At 43.2% G+C, this 22242-nt stretch overlaps 2 protein-coding genes across 2 annotated transcripts in view; one reads left to right on the forward strand and one right to left on the reverse strand.

The window, feature by feature from the left end:
* Positions 1-4639, forward strand: part of snx21 (sorting nexin family member 21) — a 28448-nt gene extending 23809 nt beyond the window's left edge. The window contains exon 6 of the mRNA XM_083769429.1: positions 907-4639. Coding sequence (XP_083625555.1) covers positions 907-1411 — 505 coding nt within the window. The 3' untranslated portion in view covers positions 1412-4639. The remainder of the gene's footprint in view (positions 1-906) is intronic.
* A 7195-nt stretch (positions 4640-11834) lies between these two features.
* LOC310861372 (protein rapunzel-like) lies at positions 11835-12845 on the reverse strand (the record flags this gene model as incomplete). Its single annotated transcript, XM_083768793.1, has 1 exon — positions 11835-12845. The coding sequence occupies one exon, from the start codon at positions 12843-12845 to the stop codon at positions 11835-11837; it is 1011 nt and encodes a 336-aa protein (XP_083624919.1).
* Between the last annotated feature and the right edge of the window lie 9397 nt (positions 12846-22242).

A 22242-nucleotide genomic window follows, 5' to 3' on the forward strand; every position in this document is an offset into this window, starting at 1 on the left:
CATTTAGAGACGTACAAATATACACTTCTATATAGCCAAAAACAGTGTTTGGTATCTTGGTGGTGTATCGAATCTTGTGGTCCAGACCCATTGCAAGATGCTGTTCTGTCGTCAACCCTAAGCCACTTCAGCCTGTCAAAGTGGACAGGGGTGAGGTGGGTTCGGCGAGTGAATGTTAATATTATTAAAGTCCTACTGTAGACTCTCGGGCAGCTTTTACAATTAAACAAAAGTTATTATTGATAATAGTCTTGCAGGCAACGGACTGCTGCCTCCTGCAATTTTCAAGTGGCTGCGTCATACAGTCTGGAGCACGGAAGCTATGATCATGAGCGAGCGATGATGCGGATGCGAAGCCTCCTCCCCACTTCCGTTTCGTCTTTACAGTCGCGCAAATGTATCCTAATATAAATAGATTTTTTTTTTTTTTTTTTTTTAATATTTTTTATCCCACGATTTTGTAACCCATTTTTCACCCCTGTGTCAATCATCTAATGTGATCCTGGGCTCTACACACCCTCCACCAACCTAGTCCCCATATATGGGGGACAAGGGGAGAGCAACGGACTTGAACTCATGCTTCCTTCATGCCTGAGTGTCCAAGTTGCTCCTTTACACCTGACAGGGGGGAGTTTCCCTGGTGGAAGGAACACGTTATTCCAACCAGTTCCTTTCCCCTCCATCAGGCGCCCCGGCTGGCCAGGGGGAGGCAGTTTAGTGACCAGGATTACTGCATGTTTTTTGTGAGGGTACCTACCCTAGGGGACACGGGGAGAACATGCAAACAACATAGAAATCATTTAAGCATAATAATCATTAGATGACTCAAGAATGAGGATATGGATATAAAAACTGTATACATTTTAAAGGTGATCTAAATCGTATAGTCTTGTGTTGTATCGTCAGGGTGGGCCGGTACCAGGAGGCCGTGGGACCGCTGTTCAACGCCAAGTCTCTACAGCTCAAACTGGGCTGGGCCTGTTGCTACGGCAACCAGGGACAGTCCGCCCATTGGTTCTACACCCTGGTCGCCCTGGCGACCTGTTTCCAGGAAATGGAACAGCTGGAGGAGGCTCAGGAGAACTGTGACCACGCCCTCCAAAGCTTAACCCCGCCCCCCTTGGACACGTCCACGACATCCACACTCCCGTCGTCAGACGATCAGCCGGTCCCATTGGCCGGCGGCGACGACAAGCCACGCCTCCACATTATGCACAAGCCACACCCGCTCCTGGTCCCGTTGCTGCGGGCGGTGGTGCGCCTGTCGTGGCAGACGGGCAGGGACAAGCGCCAGTGGGAGGAGCTTCTGCGTCAGGTGGAAGAGGAGTGGGCGGGGCTAGACAATCAGTCGAGCATCAAAGAGTTCCTGGTCAAACACAACCTGCAGGAGGGGACTGAGGGAGAAGGCTAGAACACTCACGCACACGTACACACACACACACACACACACACACACACACACACACACACACACACAGTCACTATCTATCCTAGCCTGTTTTAGTCTTATCATGTATTTGTACATAATAGAATCATGTATTGTAAAGCCTTACAGAATAGTTTATTGTAATGGACGTACAATTTACATTTATGCTTCTACCCAGTAAAAGGTTATGCTTTGTGTGACATGAAGTGTTGTCGCAGAAAAAGTGACGTCAAAACATAAAAAAGTGGTGTCACAGAGGACCTTGACGGCCGTCAGGCGGTGTCACGTACCTCTGGTAAAATGAACGGTCACAGATGAGGCGCTTCATTAAATGCCACATACTCTGATTGGTTGGGAAGATGACATGAGCTCTGTTGCCGGGGAGATGCACAGGGACCAATATTCACTTCCATGTTTAGGTTTTCTGGTGACTGTCGGTGAGTCACAGACTCAAAGCATAAATCAACGTTAAGCCAGGGTTTCTCAACCTGGGGAGTGGGACCTGAAAGTGGGTCATGACTCATGATATGTCATGACAGAACAATAATTGTATCAATTCATTTTATACTGGTTACTGCCAGGTAGTCTATGGTAATGATTGCCAGATTGGCTGTTACAGCGTTTCTCTTATTTCTTTCATTTCTTTTTTCTTTTACTAGATATTTCAGCCGAAGGCTCATTTAAATGGTCAGTATAGGTCTGTGTTTAAAAAGGGAAAGAATTGTGCTTCGCATGGCATTATATTTAAATGAATGATAAGCTTTGATGTTGTTATGAAGATATATTGATGTGTAGGGTTTGAACTAGAGGTAATGGAGACATAAGAGATGAGGGACGTGAGTAGACATTGTAGGTGTGATTTACGGCGTGTTTAACGTGTTTTTGTTTCGTTTGGTTTTAGCAGTAGGCTCTGTCAATCAATGTAGTCCCGGATTTTCAGAAGGTTCGAGAAGATTTTCCCCATACCTTGCATTTGACTGCCTCTGCATCGGACTGGAACAGGAAAGGCGTCGACACTGTCACACGTGTTTCCACTTCAAATCTGATGCAGGGCCAATCAAACGGAGCTATGAGACGATGAATCATCGTAGGGAACGGGTACGCCACCTTCTGAAAACCTGGGGGGATACAGCTATGCACGGAGCCTCATTTTGTTTCTGATGGCTCCCAAGTGCAGTTCCACACAGGCACTGTGTGGAAGTCTCCTATCGGTGAGTCTCAGCCGCCACTGTGGGTGTGGCGTCGAGACTTCCGCTGTGATGTAAGGCCTGTAGAGTGCACATCTGGAGAATGGGAGCCCTTAACACTCATTGCTAGTTTACAACCCACGTGGGTGACGGGTTTTTGTTAGACTCACAGATGTTTCGCAGTATCCCCACAGACATATGTTTAGTAAATCAGTGGTTCTTGAAGAGGTTCCAGGGGGGTTCCCCAGGAAAATGATTGATAGTTATAGGCACCAATTTCTTTTCTTAACTCGGAGCGTCTACAAAAGGGTTCCATTTGGTTCCATTTGTACACTCTCAGAGTTATGAGATCACTTGGTCTAAAACAAGGGAAAACAGCGCCCTCTTTCCTTGAATTTGACGCTGCGTCAACAGTCTGTCTTGAGAGACTAATGCATAACAAACCAGGGGTCCTTGCAATGAAAAGGTTTGAGAACCACTGTTGTAAATGAGTGGAATACTTATAGTAGCTGATCATGTAGACTGGTTGGTTGTGTCGCACTCGCACTCTTTGCACTTTCCTGTTTGAGTCTCTACTTTGCCTTAATCCAAGCTCCGTTCATCTCGTCTCAACTCCCCGACAGTTGTTCATTTAAGACTTTGGGCAAGTTAATGATTATCATGACACATTTCACACATAAAGGGAATAAAAACAGATCTACATAAGGCATGAGATGCTTTCAAAGAGAATTAGCCACTTAAACTCAAGGACATTCAAAACAAACAAACAAAGAAAATGACGTTCTTAGTGGACTGGGGTTCCTCTGGGCTCTATACTACGTCTGCTAGTATTAACCCTCCACACGAAATCTGCCGAAAATAGCAGATCTACAAGCTCACATTATTTGTGTCTCCAGGCGCGTTTCTAGTGTCTCTCTCTCTCTCTGGAAGAGGTTGTGTAACGGGACCAAGAAGGATAGACTGCTGGTTCCAACTGGTGTTACACATTTGTTTTTATTGTTCTTTTATTTTATTTTTCTGCTAAATCGATATGAAATGCTCAGTATCACACACTGCATTATGCTCACAGCAGCGCGTGTTTCATGGTATCAATGAACAAAACTCTCAGAAATCACGATGACATCAAAGTCAAATGATCAACTCCCAAAACATTACCATTACTCAATATTCAATAATCAATACTCTTCCAAAATAACCCACTTCCCTGTTTAGATAACCCAATTACCCAGCATTCATATCACATGTCACATTCTCACATAAGATCACAGTATCACACATAACATCCTTTATGTTACTCCTCCAGCCCAAATTAGTTGGCACAACTTCACTCAATGCCCTGTCACGGCTGCCTCAAGCCCAGCACACACCGGGTGCGCAGCGACGCGGCACAGGCGTTGCCGCGCGGCAACGACTGTGAAAATTGTCAGCAACTATATAGTTGCGCCACACTTAAGTGAGCAAGGCATTAAGCCAATGGGCTCAGGCCCAGAAGCCACAGGGACGGGGCTAGAAGCCAGGGGGGGGGGGGGGGGGGTCAGGGCCGAGTAGGCCGCTGCCCTGCCTCCCCTTTATAGTCTGCCGAGTCCCTCATCTCGGGGGACGTTGGCAGCATTGGTTGGCATGGTGACTGCATAGTTTGACACAGCTCAGACTTCTGGCACGATGAATCACTCGAAGACAAGATGGTGGTGGCGGGCAGATAGAGCCCGGTAAAGGAGGCGGCTGAGGGGACGATGAGAGACGAGAGGCCTCTGTGTCGCTGGGCGTGTCTTGCAGTGCTGCCCCTCGACGTCACATGTGTCCTCAAAATGTTTCCTCATCAGCACAACATCTCGGTCGTCCTCCAGACACCCTGAGCTCTCTACTGTGGAGCTCCCTTGACTCAGACAATCGTCATTGGCGGTGGAGCTAACACAGCAGGCGGAGTCTGGGCTTAACTCCTCCCCTAAGAGCTGAGGTCCCACCCTCTCAGGCATCTGGGAAGTACCCTGGACACCAAACTCACCAATCAGCAGCCGAGTGGGGAGAGCAACGGGCAAGGACTGTCTAAAGAGGACGGGACGCGAAGACCGTAAGGGCGCCGCCATGTTGCTCACATGGTGCTCCATGGAAGGAAAGAAACATGCGCAATGGGCTTTATGCAGCCAACACTTCCTCGTTCAGCTTCCTTGGTCTGCAACTGCGCATGTTTCTTTCCTTCCATGGAGCACCATGTGAGCAACATGGCGGCGCCCTTACGGTCTTCGCGTCCCGTCCTCTTTAGACAGTCCTTGGCAACGGGAAGGAAACAGTATGTAGTCTCTCCTGTGACAACCAGGACGTCCTTGCTCATTGTTTTTATTTTATTTATTTATTTTTATTCTTTATTTACCCAGGGAAGTAGCTGAGCACAGGTGCTCATTTTCAGCAACGCCCTGCACATAGAAACACACAGACAGACACACACACGCGCACACACACACACACATTAAAACCTGGGAGCTGACCAGTACAACCACATTATTATACTGTTGGCCACTAAAGCAGCTCCAGGGGGAGCAGTTGGGGGTTCAGTGCCTTGCTCAGGGGCACTTCAGCGGTGTTGGGTGAGTGATGACCAATCACTTCCCCACCCAGATTTTTCCTATACCCGTCCGGGGAATCGAACCGGCAACCTTTCGGCAACAAGGCATCATCATTTTGGCGATGATGATGCCTTGTCTTCGTCATGTTCACCATGCAGCGCCGTCCTCTCTCAGCGGGGCGTCCAGACTGTGAGGGTGAACCTTCACGTCCTCCTCCTCCGGTGGCGTGGCCGAGATTCTCTGCCCCTCTCCCACCTGCTCCTTGTGGAGCAGGGGCTGCTCAGTGCTCGATCTGACCACGGGGACAGAGGCAGCGTTCTCCTCCGAGGCCTCCAGCATACGGAAACCACATGGGGCATCTTCTTGTTGGTCCCTATATAGGTGGGGGAATATCTGAGGCCAGATTCGGTCCAGTAGGAGTCACACTCCTGAACTGTTCATCTTGAGTCGCGGACGTCTCTTCCTCCTCCTCCTGTCTGGGACAGCTGGTTGACAATAAAGGTCTCTCTCTCTCCTCTCCTTTCTGCAGGGTGAGGACTTGATTAATGCAGGCAGTCTGTTCTGATGGTCCAGTTGCCAAATGAACACGCGACCGTCCGCAGACACTGATCAGATGTCTACAGTTCTCCGTGAACTTCATGGACGTGATGATCTCAGTGTCCATGCAACGTGGCCACACACAGTCTCCTGTTTGATAATCCAATATATTCTTATCTGAGTCACTGGTAGCCAAGTATGTCCCAGACCGATCTATCTGGACCTTCAGCAGGGTCCCCCCCCCCCCCCATCAGCTGACGAGCCTTTAAAACATCTCGTCATCTTCCCACACCGCACATCATAAAACCCGTATGTTCCTCAAATCCAGACATTGTTGCCTTATTGCCACCTGATGGTGGATGTGTTTAAATGTCGACTGAATACTGAGCGCGTTGTGGCGCAGGTCTGTGAGCTTGTAGATCTACTATTTTGGCCGAATATTTACCCCATAATAAAGATGTGTGGTTAGAGGACAGAAGGAATAAACAAAGAGGGAAAGGTGAAGGAGGCATAACGGAATGAAGGTCAAAGTTAGTTTTTGTTGGCTGACCTCTAACCCATTCTGACCTGAGATCAGATTCACACGAGGTTTCCACTGGACACACGCTGGTCTGACTAAACCATTCTGACCTGAGATCAGATTCTAAAAATGTCAGTCGTTCTTCGATTTAAAAAAAAATAGCAGACCTACAAGCTCGTATCGCGCCACTCAGTGGCGCGATATGAGCTTGTAGATCTGCTATTTTTCAATAGCTAAAGCATAACATGATGCCAACACCAAAATGGGTGCCCGGTCAGAATGGGCTAATGAAAGGCAGCGATGAGAAGTCTTTTGCCACTTTGTGTGGCATAATAATGCCATATGAGACGGATATCATCAGAGGTCGAAAGTGTACAAAAATGTTATGTTTTACTTAAGTGTCAATCCTGTAATGCGGACATACTCTGTACAAGTAAGTCCGGTATTAAAAATTTACCTGAGTACAAAGTAGTTACAAAAGTATTGGCAAAAGTACATTTCAGAAGTGTTCAAAAATCTTTTGGGAGCTTGTAGATCTGCTATTTTCAAATAGCTAAAGTATACATATAGGGCTGAAGTGGCTCATGCATGTTTTCTAATAATCCAAATCTACAAAGTAACTACACTGTAGTAACAAAAAATAATGGTGGAGTGAAAAGTACAATATTTGCCTCTGAGGAGTAAAAGTATTGAAAATTGGAAATGGGCAAGTAATAAATACCTCAAAATTGTACCTACGTATACAGTACTTGAGTACATGTACTTTTCTATTGTCCTGAACCTGAAACCTTCCAATGGGCCCAATGTACCGGTAGTTATTACAGTATGTCGTCACATGCATTAGTTCAATGTGAAACGCAGAACCACTTTCGTCAAGAATAGCAAACATAACAGATCTACGAGCTCACCACACTATACTGTACAACACAATACCATGACATGATGTGAGCTTCTAGATCTGCTATTTTTGCTACTTTTGCATTTACACAACAAAACAAAAATCATTAGAAGTTGAAGAATGGTCATATAAGGTTTTCTGCCCGACAGTGACGATCAAAACTAATCCACTCTCTGTGAAAAAAAAACAACAGATCTATTCACATAGTTTCACACAATCTGGCATGATCTGGATCATTTTAAATATGAATACGATGCTTTGTAGAATTTTGTTTTATAGAACTAAGTTGTAACATTTATCATCATGTGAAATTCTCATGTATTGACTTGCAGTGATGGATACAGGTGCACCGATCTGCTACGAACAGAATGCTAAGAGGAACGTACAGTATGCATTTTGAGTTGCATCTATCGATTAACTTCCTAGCGATTATTATATCAATTACCTTTTGGATTAATTGAATAATCGAGAAATGCATATTTTGAATATACATGTATATACATCAACAAACAAATTGACTAATTTGGTTCGTCAATTAAGCCCTATTTTATATTTTGTCATGTAACGCTAAAATGGGAGCTTGCCGTTTTAGGTATTTTGGAAAATTGTTTTATTAAAATAGTATATATTTTTTTATAATTGACTGTTTTAGCCCATTATGCATTCTATATACAATACCGTGTACATAAGACTAACCACCTACAGACTAAACGCCACATACACACTCCAAAGTGCCTGTTTCCATGATGTGACTGAAGTTTAGATGTAAGCCTTTGTTTAATAAAGTGCATCATTATTCTGACTGAACTGCTGCAGCATTTCTGCTCATTTGAGTTTTTGTGGAAATGAATTTAAATGACAAGAAATGCTCTGACTGCCAATCTAGCTGGTTGAGAGAACCAGATAATCTGAAAACATCATCCTGCATTGCGACGTGTCGTCAGTTTGTGGTCTTATTATCCCATTTTGGGGCGGGAACCCCTTTTGGTGTTAGCATTATGTTATGCTTTAGCTATTGAAAAATAGCAGATCTGCAAGCTCATACAAGCTTGTAGGTCTGCTATTTTTGAAAAACTGACATAGAAACATAGCTTTTTCAGAAAACTGTCAGGATGTGAAGACATTTTTAGAATCTGATCTCAGGTCAAAATGGGTTAAATTACAAGAAATGGTCTGACTGCCGATCTAGATGGTCGAGAGAACCAGATAATCTGAAAACATCATCCGCATTGCGACGTGTTGTGAGCTTGTGGTCTATAATTCTTTTGGGCTAATGGTCCTTTTGTAACGAAAAGGCCTTGTGCACTCCTCCTCCTACAAGGACGGGTGCGTCGGAGCCGGCAACCAAATGCGAATCATGAGATGAAAAGGGTCCCGCACACTGTCTTTCACTTATAGCAGTGGTTCCCAAACTTTTTTCGTGTCAAGTACCCCCAAATCATTAGGCCACGGACCCCCCATTTGAAATTATGCCAGTGACCCCGATAACGATAAGGGAGGATTCTTACGGCTCTAGCAGTGATTCCGAAACATTCATTTCATGGACCCCCAGTTTCACACGCATTATGCTATGGACCCCCGATTTAATGACATTTCTATCTCTGGTACCCCAATTTCAAATGGACCCGTTAGGGTCCATTTGGTTCCATTTGTACACTCTGAGTTACAGACCCATAAGGGTCCATTTGGTTCCTAACTATTAGTAGGGGAGCCTATCGATCAGATTCTGATGCCCGTGATTTTGGAATGTAAATTTTTGGAGACAGGTATATCTTGATTCTTGGGGTTACCAGAATGCAAAAAAAACATGTCTCCAATTTTTTCTGTTGAGTTTAGCATGTGCAATTAGCATAATTAGCTAATAAATTGTCAAAACCTGAAATGGCAATAACTTTCCTTCTAGGTAACTTATAAAGGTGATCTAAGAGTTTAAGTCCATGTTTGTGATATCCAGAAATTCATCTGTTACCATTGTGAAGTCATACAACCTTTCCTAATTAGCAGAATTTCCATAAATTATGCAAAAACGAGGTGAACATCAGCAAATGTCTAGTCAACTTTGAAAGCTTCCCACAGACTCTAAGTGTATGTTTACAACTCCAGGAATTATTATCATCTCATAAATAAATCATGCAACCTTTTGTCTATGTAATAATTATGTAATAATCACACCAAAACCAGAAATAGCTATATTTCTTTGCTTCAAGTTAATTAATACTCATGATCTTACAGACAGTGTAAGTCTGTTTGCATGTCTAGAAAATATTCTCTTTCCATAACTAGGATATGAAACCTCCTTATTAGTGTAATTTGCACATATATATATATATCCCTCATATAAATCCAGTAAGACGCCTGAGGGCGAGAAGCGACCTTGCACTAAAGGGCTGCATGGCGAGCGCTGATGCTTTGGAATGGGGGGATCAGATCATCATATGTAGTGAATTATGTACTTTATGTTTATGTTTATTCAATTTTCAGCATGATCACAGGTTTTAAAAGACGGGTGCCATTAAAAACACTGAATTATTTTGCAGATTACAATAAACTGGCCATATATGGAACGTGTCTTATGAGTGTACAGGGTTTGATGAGGTCAGATCAACATATGGAATGTCAGAACAGGTCAGCTCCATATATAGAGATCTAAGGGTGGCAGTGTCTTGAGTGTACAGTGTCTGATGAGGGCCCAGGTTGGGCCGGACCTTAATTTTCGGGCCTGTTGAGAACTCCGTCTAGAGCCCGTCTAGAGGGGGTGCATACTTAGTTTTGACTAGTCATTGGTAGGGTTGGGATTCAGAACCGGGTCCATTTCAGACCCGGTTCCGACATTGCGGATCCGGTTCCATCGTTTTTGTAATAACGGTTCCCCAAACGGTTCTCATCAGTCGTCATTTAGCTCCGCTGTGTCTGTGCATGCATGCATGCAGAGCCAAGTTACTGGGGTGACGTCTACTACTTGACATGAGTGAGTAGATTAATCTTGTGACTCGTGTAGGCGTATTGATTTTGAGATGTTTCCTCAATGTGGACGTGCAACTGGTGCAAGTTGCAACGACCTTTGCAGGAAACTATGGCATCGCATTTATTGCACTTTGCGATGAGTGAGTGAGTGGGGCGGATACCACTGTTCTGTGCATTCAGCGAACGGTCACCGCTGCGGAGCGAGTGTGGTTAACAGAGAGGGAAATGACTGAGGCTGAGCACGCAAAGTGCATTGCGATGCCATAGTTTCCTGCAAAGGTCGTTGCAACTTGCACCAGTTGCACGTCCACACTGAGGAAACATCTCAAAATCAATCAACTATAGAGCCATGAATTAAATAAAAATCAATTTGTCTGCACTTATTTTTACAACTTATAAGCAACTCAACTGCTTTTGTTTTGTCTCTAAATTAATCGCGCAACTGTTGAGAGCCCAGCCTTTAGGTGCATATATACCTCCATACATTGATTACTTTATAAACAGTTTGCAGAAAAAAGCACAGTTCAATACAGTACAGTTCAATACAAGGTCTGCTAAGAGGATTTTATAACCCAAGAAAGCACTATGGCTTGTTTCCATTAGGGTAACTGGTGTCCTTCATATTCAATTAATCTGAACATTAAAGACAACATTTGTCACCACAACAATATCATTATTGCAATGTGTACTGTATATTTAATATACAGTACAAATTGCAACAATGATATTGTCGTGGTGAAGTTTAAATAATAGTGCCACCTCATAATTGTAAAGTGCAAATGCAATAATTGAATTTGTGTTTATTAAGTACTTGGTTAGGTTAGTCATAATTAAGCATAATATATGTCAGAAAAAAAGGGAGGAAGGGGAAAGAAATAACCGGAACCGTTAAGAGGGTTCCGGTACAAACATATTTGTAAATTGTAAATGCCATTACTATATTGTACAATACACAGGTTTTTAATTTACTTATTTCACTCCTAGTATGTAGGACTATTAATTTTTTTTACACCTACAAAAAATACCTTAAAATGATCATTTCTGATACATTTCTTTGTATTTTTAGTTTGTATTTATTTGATAGACAGACCGATCTGAGCAGATTGATGTGGTTTCACTACTTTATTATTGTTTGTATACATAACAATAACACAACACATGATCACATTATACACTTACACAACACATATGAGGGCAACCTGAGTGTCTTCAGTTGGCCCAAGTTTCTTGTTAATTTTCTCATGTATCTTTTATTTTACCACTTTAGGATTCAACACTGCAACAAATAACTGTTGATTATCAACGAATACAAAAGAACATTTCATAACTGTCTACATATTGTCGTATCTTGTACTCAGGGTTTGTGGATTATATTACCAATTCCTTGGTTTAGCCACTTGGTTGAAATGCATGTCCATCATTTATTAGATAAGACAGCTTCCATACATGCATTAGTTCCAGTTACAGCATGTTTAGGCCTCCCCGTCCAAGGGCACAGAGCGCCTGGTTCCCCATTTCCCTCTTCTCTCTGTCCTTCTCTAACTCCCATGCTTTATTCCACAAACATCAAACAGCCCATAGTGGGTCTAACCTAAAAACGGGGCTTACTTTTTCGATAGGATGTGTGTGTGTGTGAACAGCTTGCATGTAAAATGACCCTCCCCTGTCCCCAGAACAAAGGTCTTCCAACATGGGTCTTCACCTTAAAGCAAGATGGCTGGCCCTTGGTCTTTCTCTATCAGAAGCTAAACAAAGCATTGTTCAGCTGGTCTTCATCATCTGCAATGATAGCAGCGTAGCCCATGCGGGCGATGAGGCCGATGCAGAAGAGGATTTTGAGACGGGTGCAGAGACGCTCCATGGTGTGGAGGTCGCCCCCTGAGTTCCTCAGGTACACTTCCAGGATTGGTTGGCCGAAGAGTCTAGGCGTGCCTACCACACCATCGTAGAGGGAGTGCAGCTTCTGGTCAACGAGGTTATGGTTGTAGCTCTCCATAAAGACATTCTTCTTACTGTCCCGGTACTTAGGCTGTGCCTCCAGCGTCTCCATGTACTTCCGGAACTGGTTCCGCAGGTTCTGCTCCACAGAACTGTACTGGCCATCCACAGCTTCCCTCTGGATCTGCAACAATGCGTCGCTGTTCTGCTGGGACAGCGTGTCGAGGGCGCGGTTGACCGAGCCAACCTGAAGCTTCAGCCTGCGGATGTCTCCATCGTCCACGTGGTTCAGCGCCAACCGGATAAGGGAGCCAGCCACACCGAAAATAGGGCTCACCACCACGGCTGCTGCTGTAGAGATGGCGGCCACACAGTTCAGTACCGCTACCAGGCCCTCCCTCAGCCTGGAGCTATCGCCAACGATGAGGTGCGCCTGGCCCACGTGTCCGTTGGGAACGCCGGGGTCTCTCGGGTTCTTCTCCACGTGGAGACGACTGCACACCTCCTCCTCCAGGGCCTCCTCCTCCACGCCCTCGTACCGGCCCACCCATAGCCCGTCGCGGTGGAACAGGAAGGTGGGCGTGGCCGATATTTGGTGGAGCGCCGCCGTTTCCTGGCACGTCTGCATGTCCGCCTGGAGGAAGGAGACGTCCATGTAGCTGCTGCTCAGGCGGTTTACCGCCGGGCCCACGCGGACGCATAGCTCACAGCCGGCCATGGTGAACTGGACCACGGTGAGCCTCGAGGCCACCAGCGCCGTACTGAAGTCTGAGTCGGACGCAATCGCCGTTACCAGCCCCTGCTGCAGCATGATGGAAGTCACTATGCAGTGATGTCAATGTGGAAGTATAAGAATTCTTCTTTTGAAGACCACAAAGATGTCTTAATAATCCTCTTCAGAATGAGTAAGGGTTTGGTCCTGGACAAGGTGATTTTCTCTCACAATCTCCCTCTCCAAAGTACCAATCTGTATAGTTTCTTCTTCTTCTTCATACCAATCCCTGCTCGGAAACAAATTCAGCGACACTTTAGCCTTAATATGTCTTGACTATAATATCGTCCGTTGCACCACAGTTTCCAAATGACAATGATGTGAATTTGTTGCCAGATCCTCTATTAAAGGGCGCCCTTGGCTACCTCCTGAATAACTGACCAATCAGATTGCTTGCATTTCTTTGAGCGGAGGACAGGCCATGTATTGACATGCAGTGATGACCACTGATGACAAAGAATGCATTGAATAGTTTTCTGCTCTTAGTATGTTATTCACTTTGCTTACCGTATATAAAACAAAATAGGAGAAAGAAATGTATTTATCAACTTCAATTTGATAGTGTTCCAGTACCATTGTGTCTGCTCATTTCTTTGTGTCATCACTTTCAAATTCACTTGTTTCTCCTGCAATCCTGTACGAGTTCTCTCTCCAGATTGGATCAAATCGATATCCCGACCTGAGTTGAAAATGCCTTTGTACTTTGTGTACTAAAGACCCTTGTTACTGAACATTGAACAAACACTCTATAATTTTGCAATGATTACTGTCAGAATATAGAGCCATTTGAACCAGAAAATCACTATCAACTTTTGAAGCTTGTTAGAAAACGGGTTAGGTGGGTTTCTGTGGGATTCACTGGGGGGTTTTGAAGGTGGGGTCCAGAGTGAGTTTCACAGTCACGGGCGGTGACTGAGACCGGACCTGTCCACCAGGTTGGGTGCTTGGTCCTGGGGGGTCCTGGGGGGGTCCTGGGAGGTTCTGGGGGGTTCTGGGGGGTCCTGGGGGGTTCTGGGAGGTTTCATTGAGCTTACACAAAAAGAAAAAAACAATTTCACCCTCATTTTTTTTTCTATTTTTTTCTTCTTTTGTACTGTTTTGATTGATTGATTGAAAACTTTATTGAAAATTAATTCAAAAGGATACAGACACAAGAAAGCCGTTAGGCTTGTTTCCGTTGTGGTCCTTTTGGGAAAAGGGGGACATGGGGAGTAACAAAACAAAACAGACAAAAACAAAATACCATTTTGTATTTTGCCCTGACCCTGTTCCTTTTGGGAAAGGGGGGCAGGAGACAAAGTCATAACAAGAAACAAAAACACAGAAAAAGGTACAAAAAACCCAACCAAAAACCAATAAAAACTAGATTTTCTTTGTTGTTTTTTAACCTATTCTAATCTAAATGTTCAGTATGGATTTAAAAATGTAGGTCATGTTATCAGCCAACCATCTTTTTAACGTGCATTTAAAGTTAAATGTGATCCGACAATAAAGTATAAAGTATAAGTAAGTATAAAGGTCTCCTAGGATGCATCTCACTAGCCAACACACAAGAGGAGGTTGAATGAACTGAGACCAGCGCTCCCCAAAACAACAGGTTTGGAGATCTGTTGGGAATTGATTACATGAAACAGTCACCCGTGCGCTGGATGCAACAGATTGCTCTAACCTGGCTGGATGCAACAGATTGCTCTAACCTGGCTGGATGCAACAGATTGCTCTAACCTGGCTGGATGCAACAGATTGCTCTAACCTGGCTGGATGCAACAGATTGCTGCCTCTAACCTGGCTGGATGCAACAGATTGCTCTAACCTGGCTGGATGCAACAGATTGCTCTAACCTACAAGGTTTCTACCCGACTGGACACAAAACAGCATAAAGTGTGTTGCAACGTTACCCCCCCCCCCCAAAGGCAAACAGAAGTTGAATTTCAGGCAGGGCTTGGCATTACATGGTTATTATTTGGATAATAGTGATATGAGACTAGATAATGTCTGGGATCATAACATCAAAAGTGGTGTCTTTTCCTGCTTTAATCACTATGGGTGATTAGTTCACCGAAACACTTAGGCCTACTTATATTTGAACAATTATACTTTCCTTTTTTTCACATTCCTATTACAGTTTTTCACAATTGTTAACACACAACAATCGAAAACTTGGCACAATTTGCACAACCTTCACTTCATGTACCTATAATCACAATTTGCACTACATCACACTCCCTTGTCTGCATTAGACTCTGACTTTCCTTCTTTACACTCTGATGTCAATTACACATCACCTTGTTGTCCAAACACTCAACCCGGCCTTCTCACATAACATCTTAAAGCATCAACCTACAACGCACAAATATTCAAATCTCTAAACGGTCTGGTCTGGTGAGCAATTTTCTATCAGGACTGCAGCATAAAAGGGGCTTGAGAGTTTTGTTTGGTGAACAATGGAGAACCTTGAAGAGATCGACAACCAGAGAAGGAGAGGGGTAAGAGTGAGAGGAGGAGGAGGAGGAGGTAGAGGAGTAGATGGACAGAGAGAAGGAGGAGAGGGGAGAGGACATGGTGGAAGAGGAGAACAAGGTGGAGGAGGAAGAGGGAGAGGAGAAAGAAGAAGGAGAACGGTCGTGCTCAATCATGGTTTGACCATGTGCTCAATCATGGTTTGACCATGAGCGAGGCTGGCCAGAGAGTCCAACCCAATCTTAGCCACTATACACAGTTGTGGCATCATTCGAAAATGTTTCTGTTCTATTCCTTCCACCTTATTCTCCTTTCCTGAATCCTATTGAGGAGCCAGGTTTGAGCAGGCTGGTTTACAGTAAAAAAAAAAAAAAAAAACAGAAACAAAATAAATAAAACATTTCTTCGGCTGCATATTTGTGTGCTGCTTTATGTTTTACTATGAAAAGGTAGGCCTACACGGAGTCATTTTACAAAAGGAGAAATGTCTCATTCTCCAGAGTCATTGTCATTCATGTGTGTTCCATTTCTATGATTGTGTTTTGAGGGAAAATAAAGGGAAGCTCCGCACACTCAGATCTGCGCACAATCAGTTTATTTTTGGCAAGCTTTCGGTCTACTGACCTTCTTCAGGTCAGTAGACCGAAAGCTTGCTCCAGCACCTCCCTAAAGTTTTTTTCAGCAGATGAGCGGTGGTCCCTTTTCTATTTTTGTATGATTGTGTTTTAAATTTTCACTTCATTGTGCTGTAAATGCTTGGTAGTGTGTAGCCAAATGCTAGTTGTGTGTACTCAATGAATGGTATGTGTGTGTCATTTGAAAATATGGCTGTGTGTACCAAATGAAAACACGAGTTCCATTTTGGGAACAGTTAAGAGATTTGATAAGAGAGTCATCATGAGTCATCATGGAAAAGGAGTTTTGTGTGTGCAGTTTTGAGAATGCCGTTAGGTTGTGAACAATGTGTGTTAACAATCGTGAAAAACTATAAAGCCAATAATTTGATGACCGGGATATCGACCATAAAAATCTCCATGAATTCAACGCTACATGGGGTGTGTAATTGATAGAAAATACGTCATTCTTTAACTATACTTCTTTTTAAGCCTTTAAAATGTTTCAAAAATATGGTGAATATGGCCGATCTAAACAAGCTCACATTATCAACATTGAGGGATATTGTTAAAAAATATTGTGATATTATTTTCCCCCATATCACCCAACCCTAATGACAAGAGATAAACCAAGTAATTGTTGTGGTAATACTGTTGATGAGCTGTAGAGGGCGGTATACTCACAGTTACTACCTGAGCTTTCATACAATGTCCCATCAGGCACTTGTCACATTGTGGAAAGAAGGTTTCTTTTTGGTGTATAGTTGTATACAATACAAAGACCTCAACTCAGCTAACTAGCAATGATTCATACCTTTGTACAGTAGGTGCAAGCGGTAGCCCTCGGTTCCAAAGAAAAATGCAAACATAGCTAACATAAACAGAATTATTTTCATATGTCCTAACTATCAATTCAGAAACCTTTCCCCCAAACTTGATTCTTAAAAGTTATCCCATAAACACACCTTTGTAATCCATTTGAGACAATCAGTTTTACTTGTGCTAAAAACCAACAGTTCAACAGTACCTGCTACCCATTTAGACCTTGCCTTCTAAGAAATCATTTTAGATTTTAACATGACATTTCAGAGCTTAAACCTTTGGCCTTCTAATGAAAATGTGTTAGCCCTAATGTTTATTAAAATTATTTATTTTACAATATCTTTAAATTAACATTAGGGCAAATTGCAGTAGGCTAATTAACATTTCCACAATAGCCAAGGGTTGGGCTCTCAAATGGTCTTTTATTTGATTTGTCTATGTGGTATACAGAGGCTGAGAAAAAAATACGTAGCAACCTCTATGACATATGTGTTCCCGACATGAAAGGTATAAACACGCATAGGTTACAACAGGTTTAAATGGGTTACCAAACAAATATCAGAAAACACAGAGCAAGGTACACATTCTGTTAATAGCTGGTTTTTGCTTTCTGCATCTGAAACGCTTAGAACATTTCCCTGGCTATGGCAAGGGTCTTCAATGTTTTTCAAGCCAATTAAGGACCCCTTAGCTGAGAGAGAGAGAGAGAGAGAGAGAGAGATATGAAGCTGGGAACCCTCCCCACTACATTGTATACAGTTGTGTTGCAGATAGCTTCATGGTCTTGTTTGACAGCACTGTGTAGTGTAGTGTTATGTTGGAGGGCGAGGCTTTGTGGACTTGTAGATCGGCTATTTTCGGCTAATGCTCCACTCAGAAGAGATACATGGTTTTAAAAAAAAGTTCCTAGTACCAAACAAAGGTTTGGCACCCCCCTGCAGTAGCTCTGAGGACCCCCCTAGGGGTCCTGGACCCTCTATTGAAGACCCCTGCACCTAAGGTGACCCAAATACGTACTTTTACTCACTTTTTATTATAATCTGATTCTGACATTTCTGAATATCTGAATGCATGAACCGATTTTTTCTTTGACATACCCGTAACATTGCATCTGTAAAAGCCTTGCTGGTTATTCTGTTTCGTGCCAGGTTTAAGGTTGTTAAAATACTAGCTAAGTAAGTAAATATTAAAATGTTGGTATACAAGCAGGATCTACTGTGTTAATAGGACATTATTCAGATTTATTAAAAATAAAATACAAGAGTGATTATCTTTGGCTAAATATGGAGGTTTGTGTACTCTGTCACTGTGTAACATGTGTTATTATTTATCGCGCTTCTGTTGGGTGGGTTCACACACACACACACACACACACACACACACACACACACACACACACACACACACACACACACACACACACACACACACACACACACACACACACACACAATACGTCGTATACCTATGCCACGTTACCTACTTTGCCTTTAAAATCTCTCTCTTACTTAATAACAATAATTTTATTCAAATTACTATTTATAATTATGTACATGTATGAGTCGGCCTGAACACTTCTTTTTAACCCACAATTTGCAACCCATCTTTTCACCCAGTGTCAATTATCTAATGTAATCCTGGGCGCTATAGACTCTCTCTGCCAACCCGGGGAGAGCAACGGACTGACCTCATACTTCTATGCATGGCGAGTCCACGCTGCTTCCTTTCACCTGACAGGGGGGAGTTTCCCCGGTTGGATGTATCGCGTGGAAGGAGCACGTTATTCCAACCAGTTCCTTTCCCCTGCATCAGGTACACTGGCTGACCAGGGGGGGGGGGCAGTTTAGACTTAAGAGACCAGGATTACTGCATGTTTTTTGTGAGGGTACCTATACCCTAGGCCTGGGGATTCAGGGAGAACATGCAAACTCCACACAGAAAAGCCCTTTTGTCAACCCCACCCTATGGGGCTATGGGCACTGATGACGTGGAGGAGAGAACACGCCCACAGCGTCCACAGCGTCCGCAGTGGGAATCGAACACAGGACCAGTATGCAGTTGTTCTAGCTCTGGTCCATAGCTCTAATGTGTTGCATTTAGAGCTCTGTTACTCTTAACTTCCGCCGCTCGCATGAATGCAGACCAGCTTCTCGTCTTTAGCGTAAATAAAATAACGTTTTTGCTATTCACCAAAACAAAGGCGGGTTGTGTGGGATTAGAAAGCCTACTTTCCTTAGTGGACGCACTCTGAGCCCCCCACCATAATTATAAACGGTACTTTTTGGCCAAAAGAGGATATTGTTTCCACCGGGGAAAAATTGTGCCTTCTACCGATATTGCCCAGAGAATTGCCTCATGGAGAATATTTTTCCTCCGGTGAAAAGAAAATCCCTTTCTGGCCAAAAAGTACCGTTTATACATGTGGTGGGGGGGGGGGGGGGGGGGGGGGGGTGGGGGGCTCAGAGTGCTTCCACTAAGGAAAGTAGGCTTTCTAATGACACAACCCGCCTTTGTTTTGGTGAGTAGCAAAAACATTCTTTTTATTTACGCTAAAGACGAGAGGCTGGTCTGCATTCATGCGAGCGGCGGAAGTTGAGAGTAACATAGCTCTAAATGCAACGCATTAGAGCTATGGACCAGAGCTACAGTTGTTCTAACCACATTACCTGTAATCAGATTACATAATCAGTTTCTTCACAACTCTTCAAACTCATGCAAGACTACAACTGTCTAGTCTAATCAATGCATAGACTTTTACGTCCAACGATCGGTATTGTGTATCACTGTAAATGAACAAATATCGTACAGCATATTGTCTATAATCGCTATAATTATCCTCAACAATGTACCGTGATTCGTAATGCATATATCTTATCGCTGTTAAAACGTACCATTATACACCCCTAGTATTAATTGAGTTTAGAGACAACAGATAAAGGTAATGTAACTGTAGTGACGAGAGTTACTAACAGGTACCAGGGAGTAATAATAACTTGGATTTATATAGCGCCTTTCAAGAAACCCAAGGACGCACAACAGTGCTGTTACAATGCTGAAAACAGACCGTTCTATATAGCTGCTTAGTGTTTACAGAATTCTAGCTTTTGATCACACTGTGAGTCTGTGACAACACATACTGTAACAGTGATAATATACCGGCACCAGACAGTGGTAACAGAAATTAATCATCTCATATAATAACTAGAACTGCACTCTGTCGAGTGCCTACTTGCTTGTTGCACATGGCCTACTAGTGCGCAAGCAGAGCGCGCAAGTACTGTCGACCGCTACAAACTGTCAAATCTCAGCTTCTCTGTGAAAGAACGTGAATTATTAGGTTTAGCTATTTGCTACGTACCTAGTTTTTGGAGGTAAAAAAGTAGTATTGTGGAGTATGGTAAAAGTGACGGCTTTCGATGGTGACGTATATATGTCGATCAGTGTTGGGTGGATTAAAGGAAATGCCTCTATGTATATGTATTATGTAATTTGTAAATTGATTAGCGGTATATTGTGGTTGGTTACTTTGCGCCTCTTTTGATGCGTATGTATCATCCAAGCATATGACGTCAAGGTATAACTGGTATATTTAGCTCTCAATAATGACGTAATAAAGATGTGGATTAAAGGATCCAATGCCAGGGTGTAATTTGTTTTCGATGGTGACGTAATGACGATATGTTTTAGTGTCAGGAGGATTAAAGGTAATGCCCCCATGTATACATGTATGTAATCTGGCACCACTGCCGTATCAGGCACAAGTAGTCATTACGTCATATGCTGGGACGGCGCATACGTATCGAATATCATCCTGGACAAAACTAGTACTTGCGCGCTCTGCTTGCGCAAGTAATTAGGGATGGGAATCAATTAAATCACAGAATCGATTATGAAGTTATATTGAGATATCGGATGTGTTCTAGTGGTACCTGACGTGACATTATGTCATAAACCAAATCACTGGCACAAACATACATGTATGCATGAATTTAAAGGGGAATGAAACCCCAGTCTAATTTTGTAGTTTGTTTTCCAGTTCAGGTTTAAGAATCACACTTGGGTGAAGTGAGAGCCTTATTCATTAATTTGCTTTTGTACGTCCAAGAATATGGACTTTTTAATGTTTGTTTTAAGCATGCCCACCCACCGGTTGTGTCATGTGTTTGTTTCTTGTGAAGCTTTTTCCACATTGGTTACAGTTTCATTCCTTTTTCCATTCTGGCTCCTTTCTTTCTTCTATTCATTCTCCGGTGCTGTTTCAATTTGCGGTTTCCTGTGCACGCTTTTTCCACATTGGTTACAGTTGTACTGTTTCTTTTCTTTATCCATCCTGTCTTGTTTCTTGTATGAAACAAAATTAGTTGTATTAATATCGGCCACATACTTACATTGTCTTTTATTGCCCTAAATAAACATTAAAGTCCATAGACTTAATGGCAAACAAGTGCTCTAAACAAACATTAAATATCCCATAGACTTGGCTGCCGTATGACGTAATCTTCAAGCCAAGTATCGGAGGGGCATAGCAGTGGTACTACAGATAGAAAGCCCATTACATTTCTCCCATATATAGATTTACGAAAAAGATTTATGATGTTAAGCCTGGAACCAAGCCATCCAGGCTCCTGGTGAAGCATGACCATGAAACATTTGATTCTGTGTCAAAAAAACCGTTTTGAAAACCACAAAAAAAGGTATATTTATTAAATATAGTATATTATATAATTTAATATTAAAATATCTTTTGACACATAATCACAGTTTTTCATCCTGAAGTGGAAAACAAACCTTGACATGCTCTACCTTTGATTGTCTGCGGAAATTAAATAAAAGCGGTACAGTGCCCCAGATGTAGCACCGATGACACCAATGGTAGAAAAGGATCGGATCAATTAGCAGGATTTATATGGGGAATCGAAATTGATACAAAAAATGTATAATGATCCCCCCATTCACAACAACAATACATAGATAATAGTGTGCTGGGTTCCTGTCAAGACAGTACTTACAGAGCTGTGGATCCTAACCACACAGTAGTAGCAGATAACAGAGTTGTGGGTCGTGATCAGACAGTAGTAGCAGATAACAGAGTTGTGGGTCGTGATCAGACAGTAGTAGCAGATAACAGAGTTGTGGGTCGTGATCAGACAGTAGTAGCAGATAACAGAGTTGTGGGTCGTGATCAGACAGTAGTAGCAGATAACAGAGTTGTGGGTCGTGATCAGACAGTATAGTAGCAGATAACAGAGTTGTGGGTCGTGATCAGACAGTATAGTAGCAGATAACAGAGTTGTGGGTCGTGATCAGACAGTATAGTAGCAGATAACAGAGGCAGTAGAGAGTACGAGCTCAGACAGTAGTAACAGATAACAGAAGATTGGGACACAGGCGGTTGTCCGTCTCCACTCTCGTCCCGTGAGTCAGCAGCTCCTCCACCGTGGTCCAGTCGTCGAGCATCTTGCTGTTCCGCAGCAGGTTCTGCTTCCTGTGGCTGAGCTCCAGAACCATCTGGGACGACCCCTCGGCGCCGGCTCCGCCCC

The sequence above is a fragment of the Protomyctophum parallelum genome (genome assembly GCF_964188405.1).
Source record: "Protomyctophum parallelum genome assembly, chromosome: 7".
Lineage (NCBI taxonomy): Eukaryota > Metazoa > Chordata > Actinopteri > Myctophiformes > Myctophidae > Protomyctophum > Protomyctophum parallelum.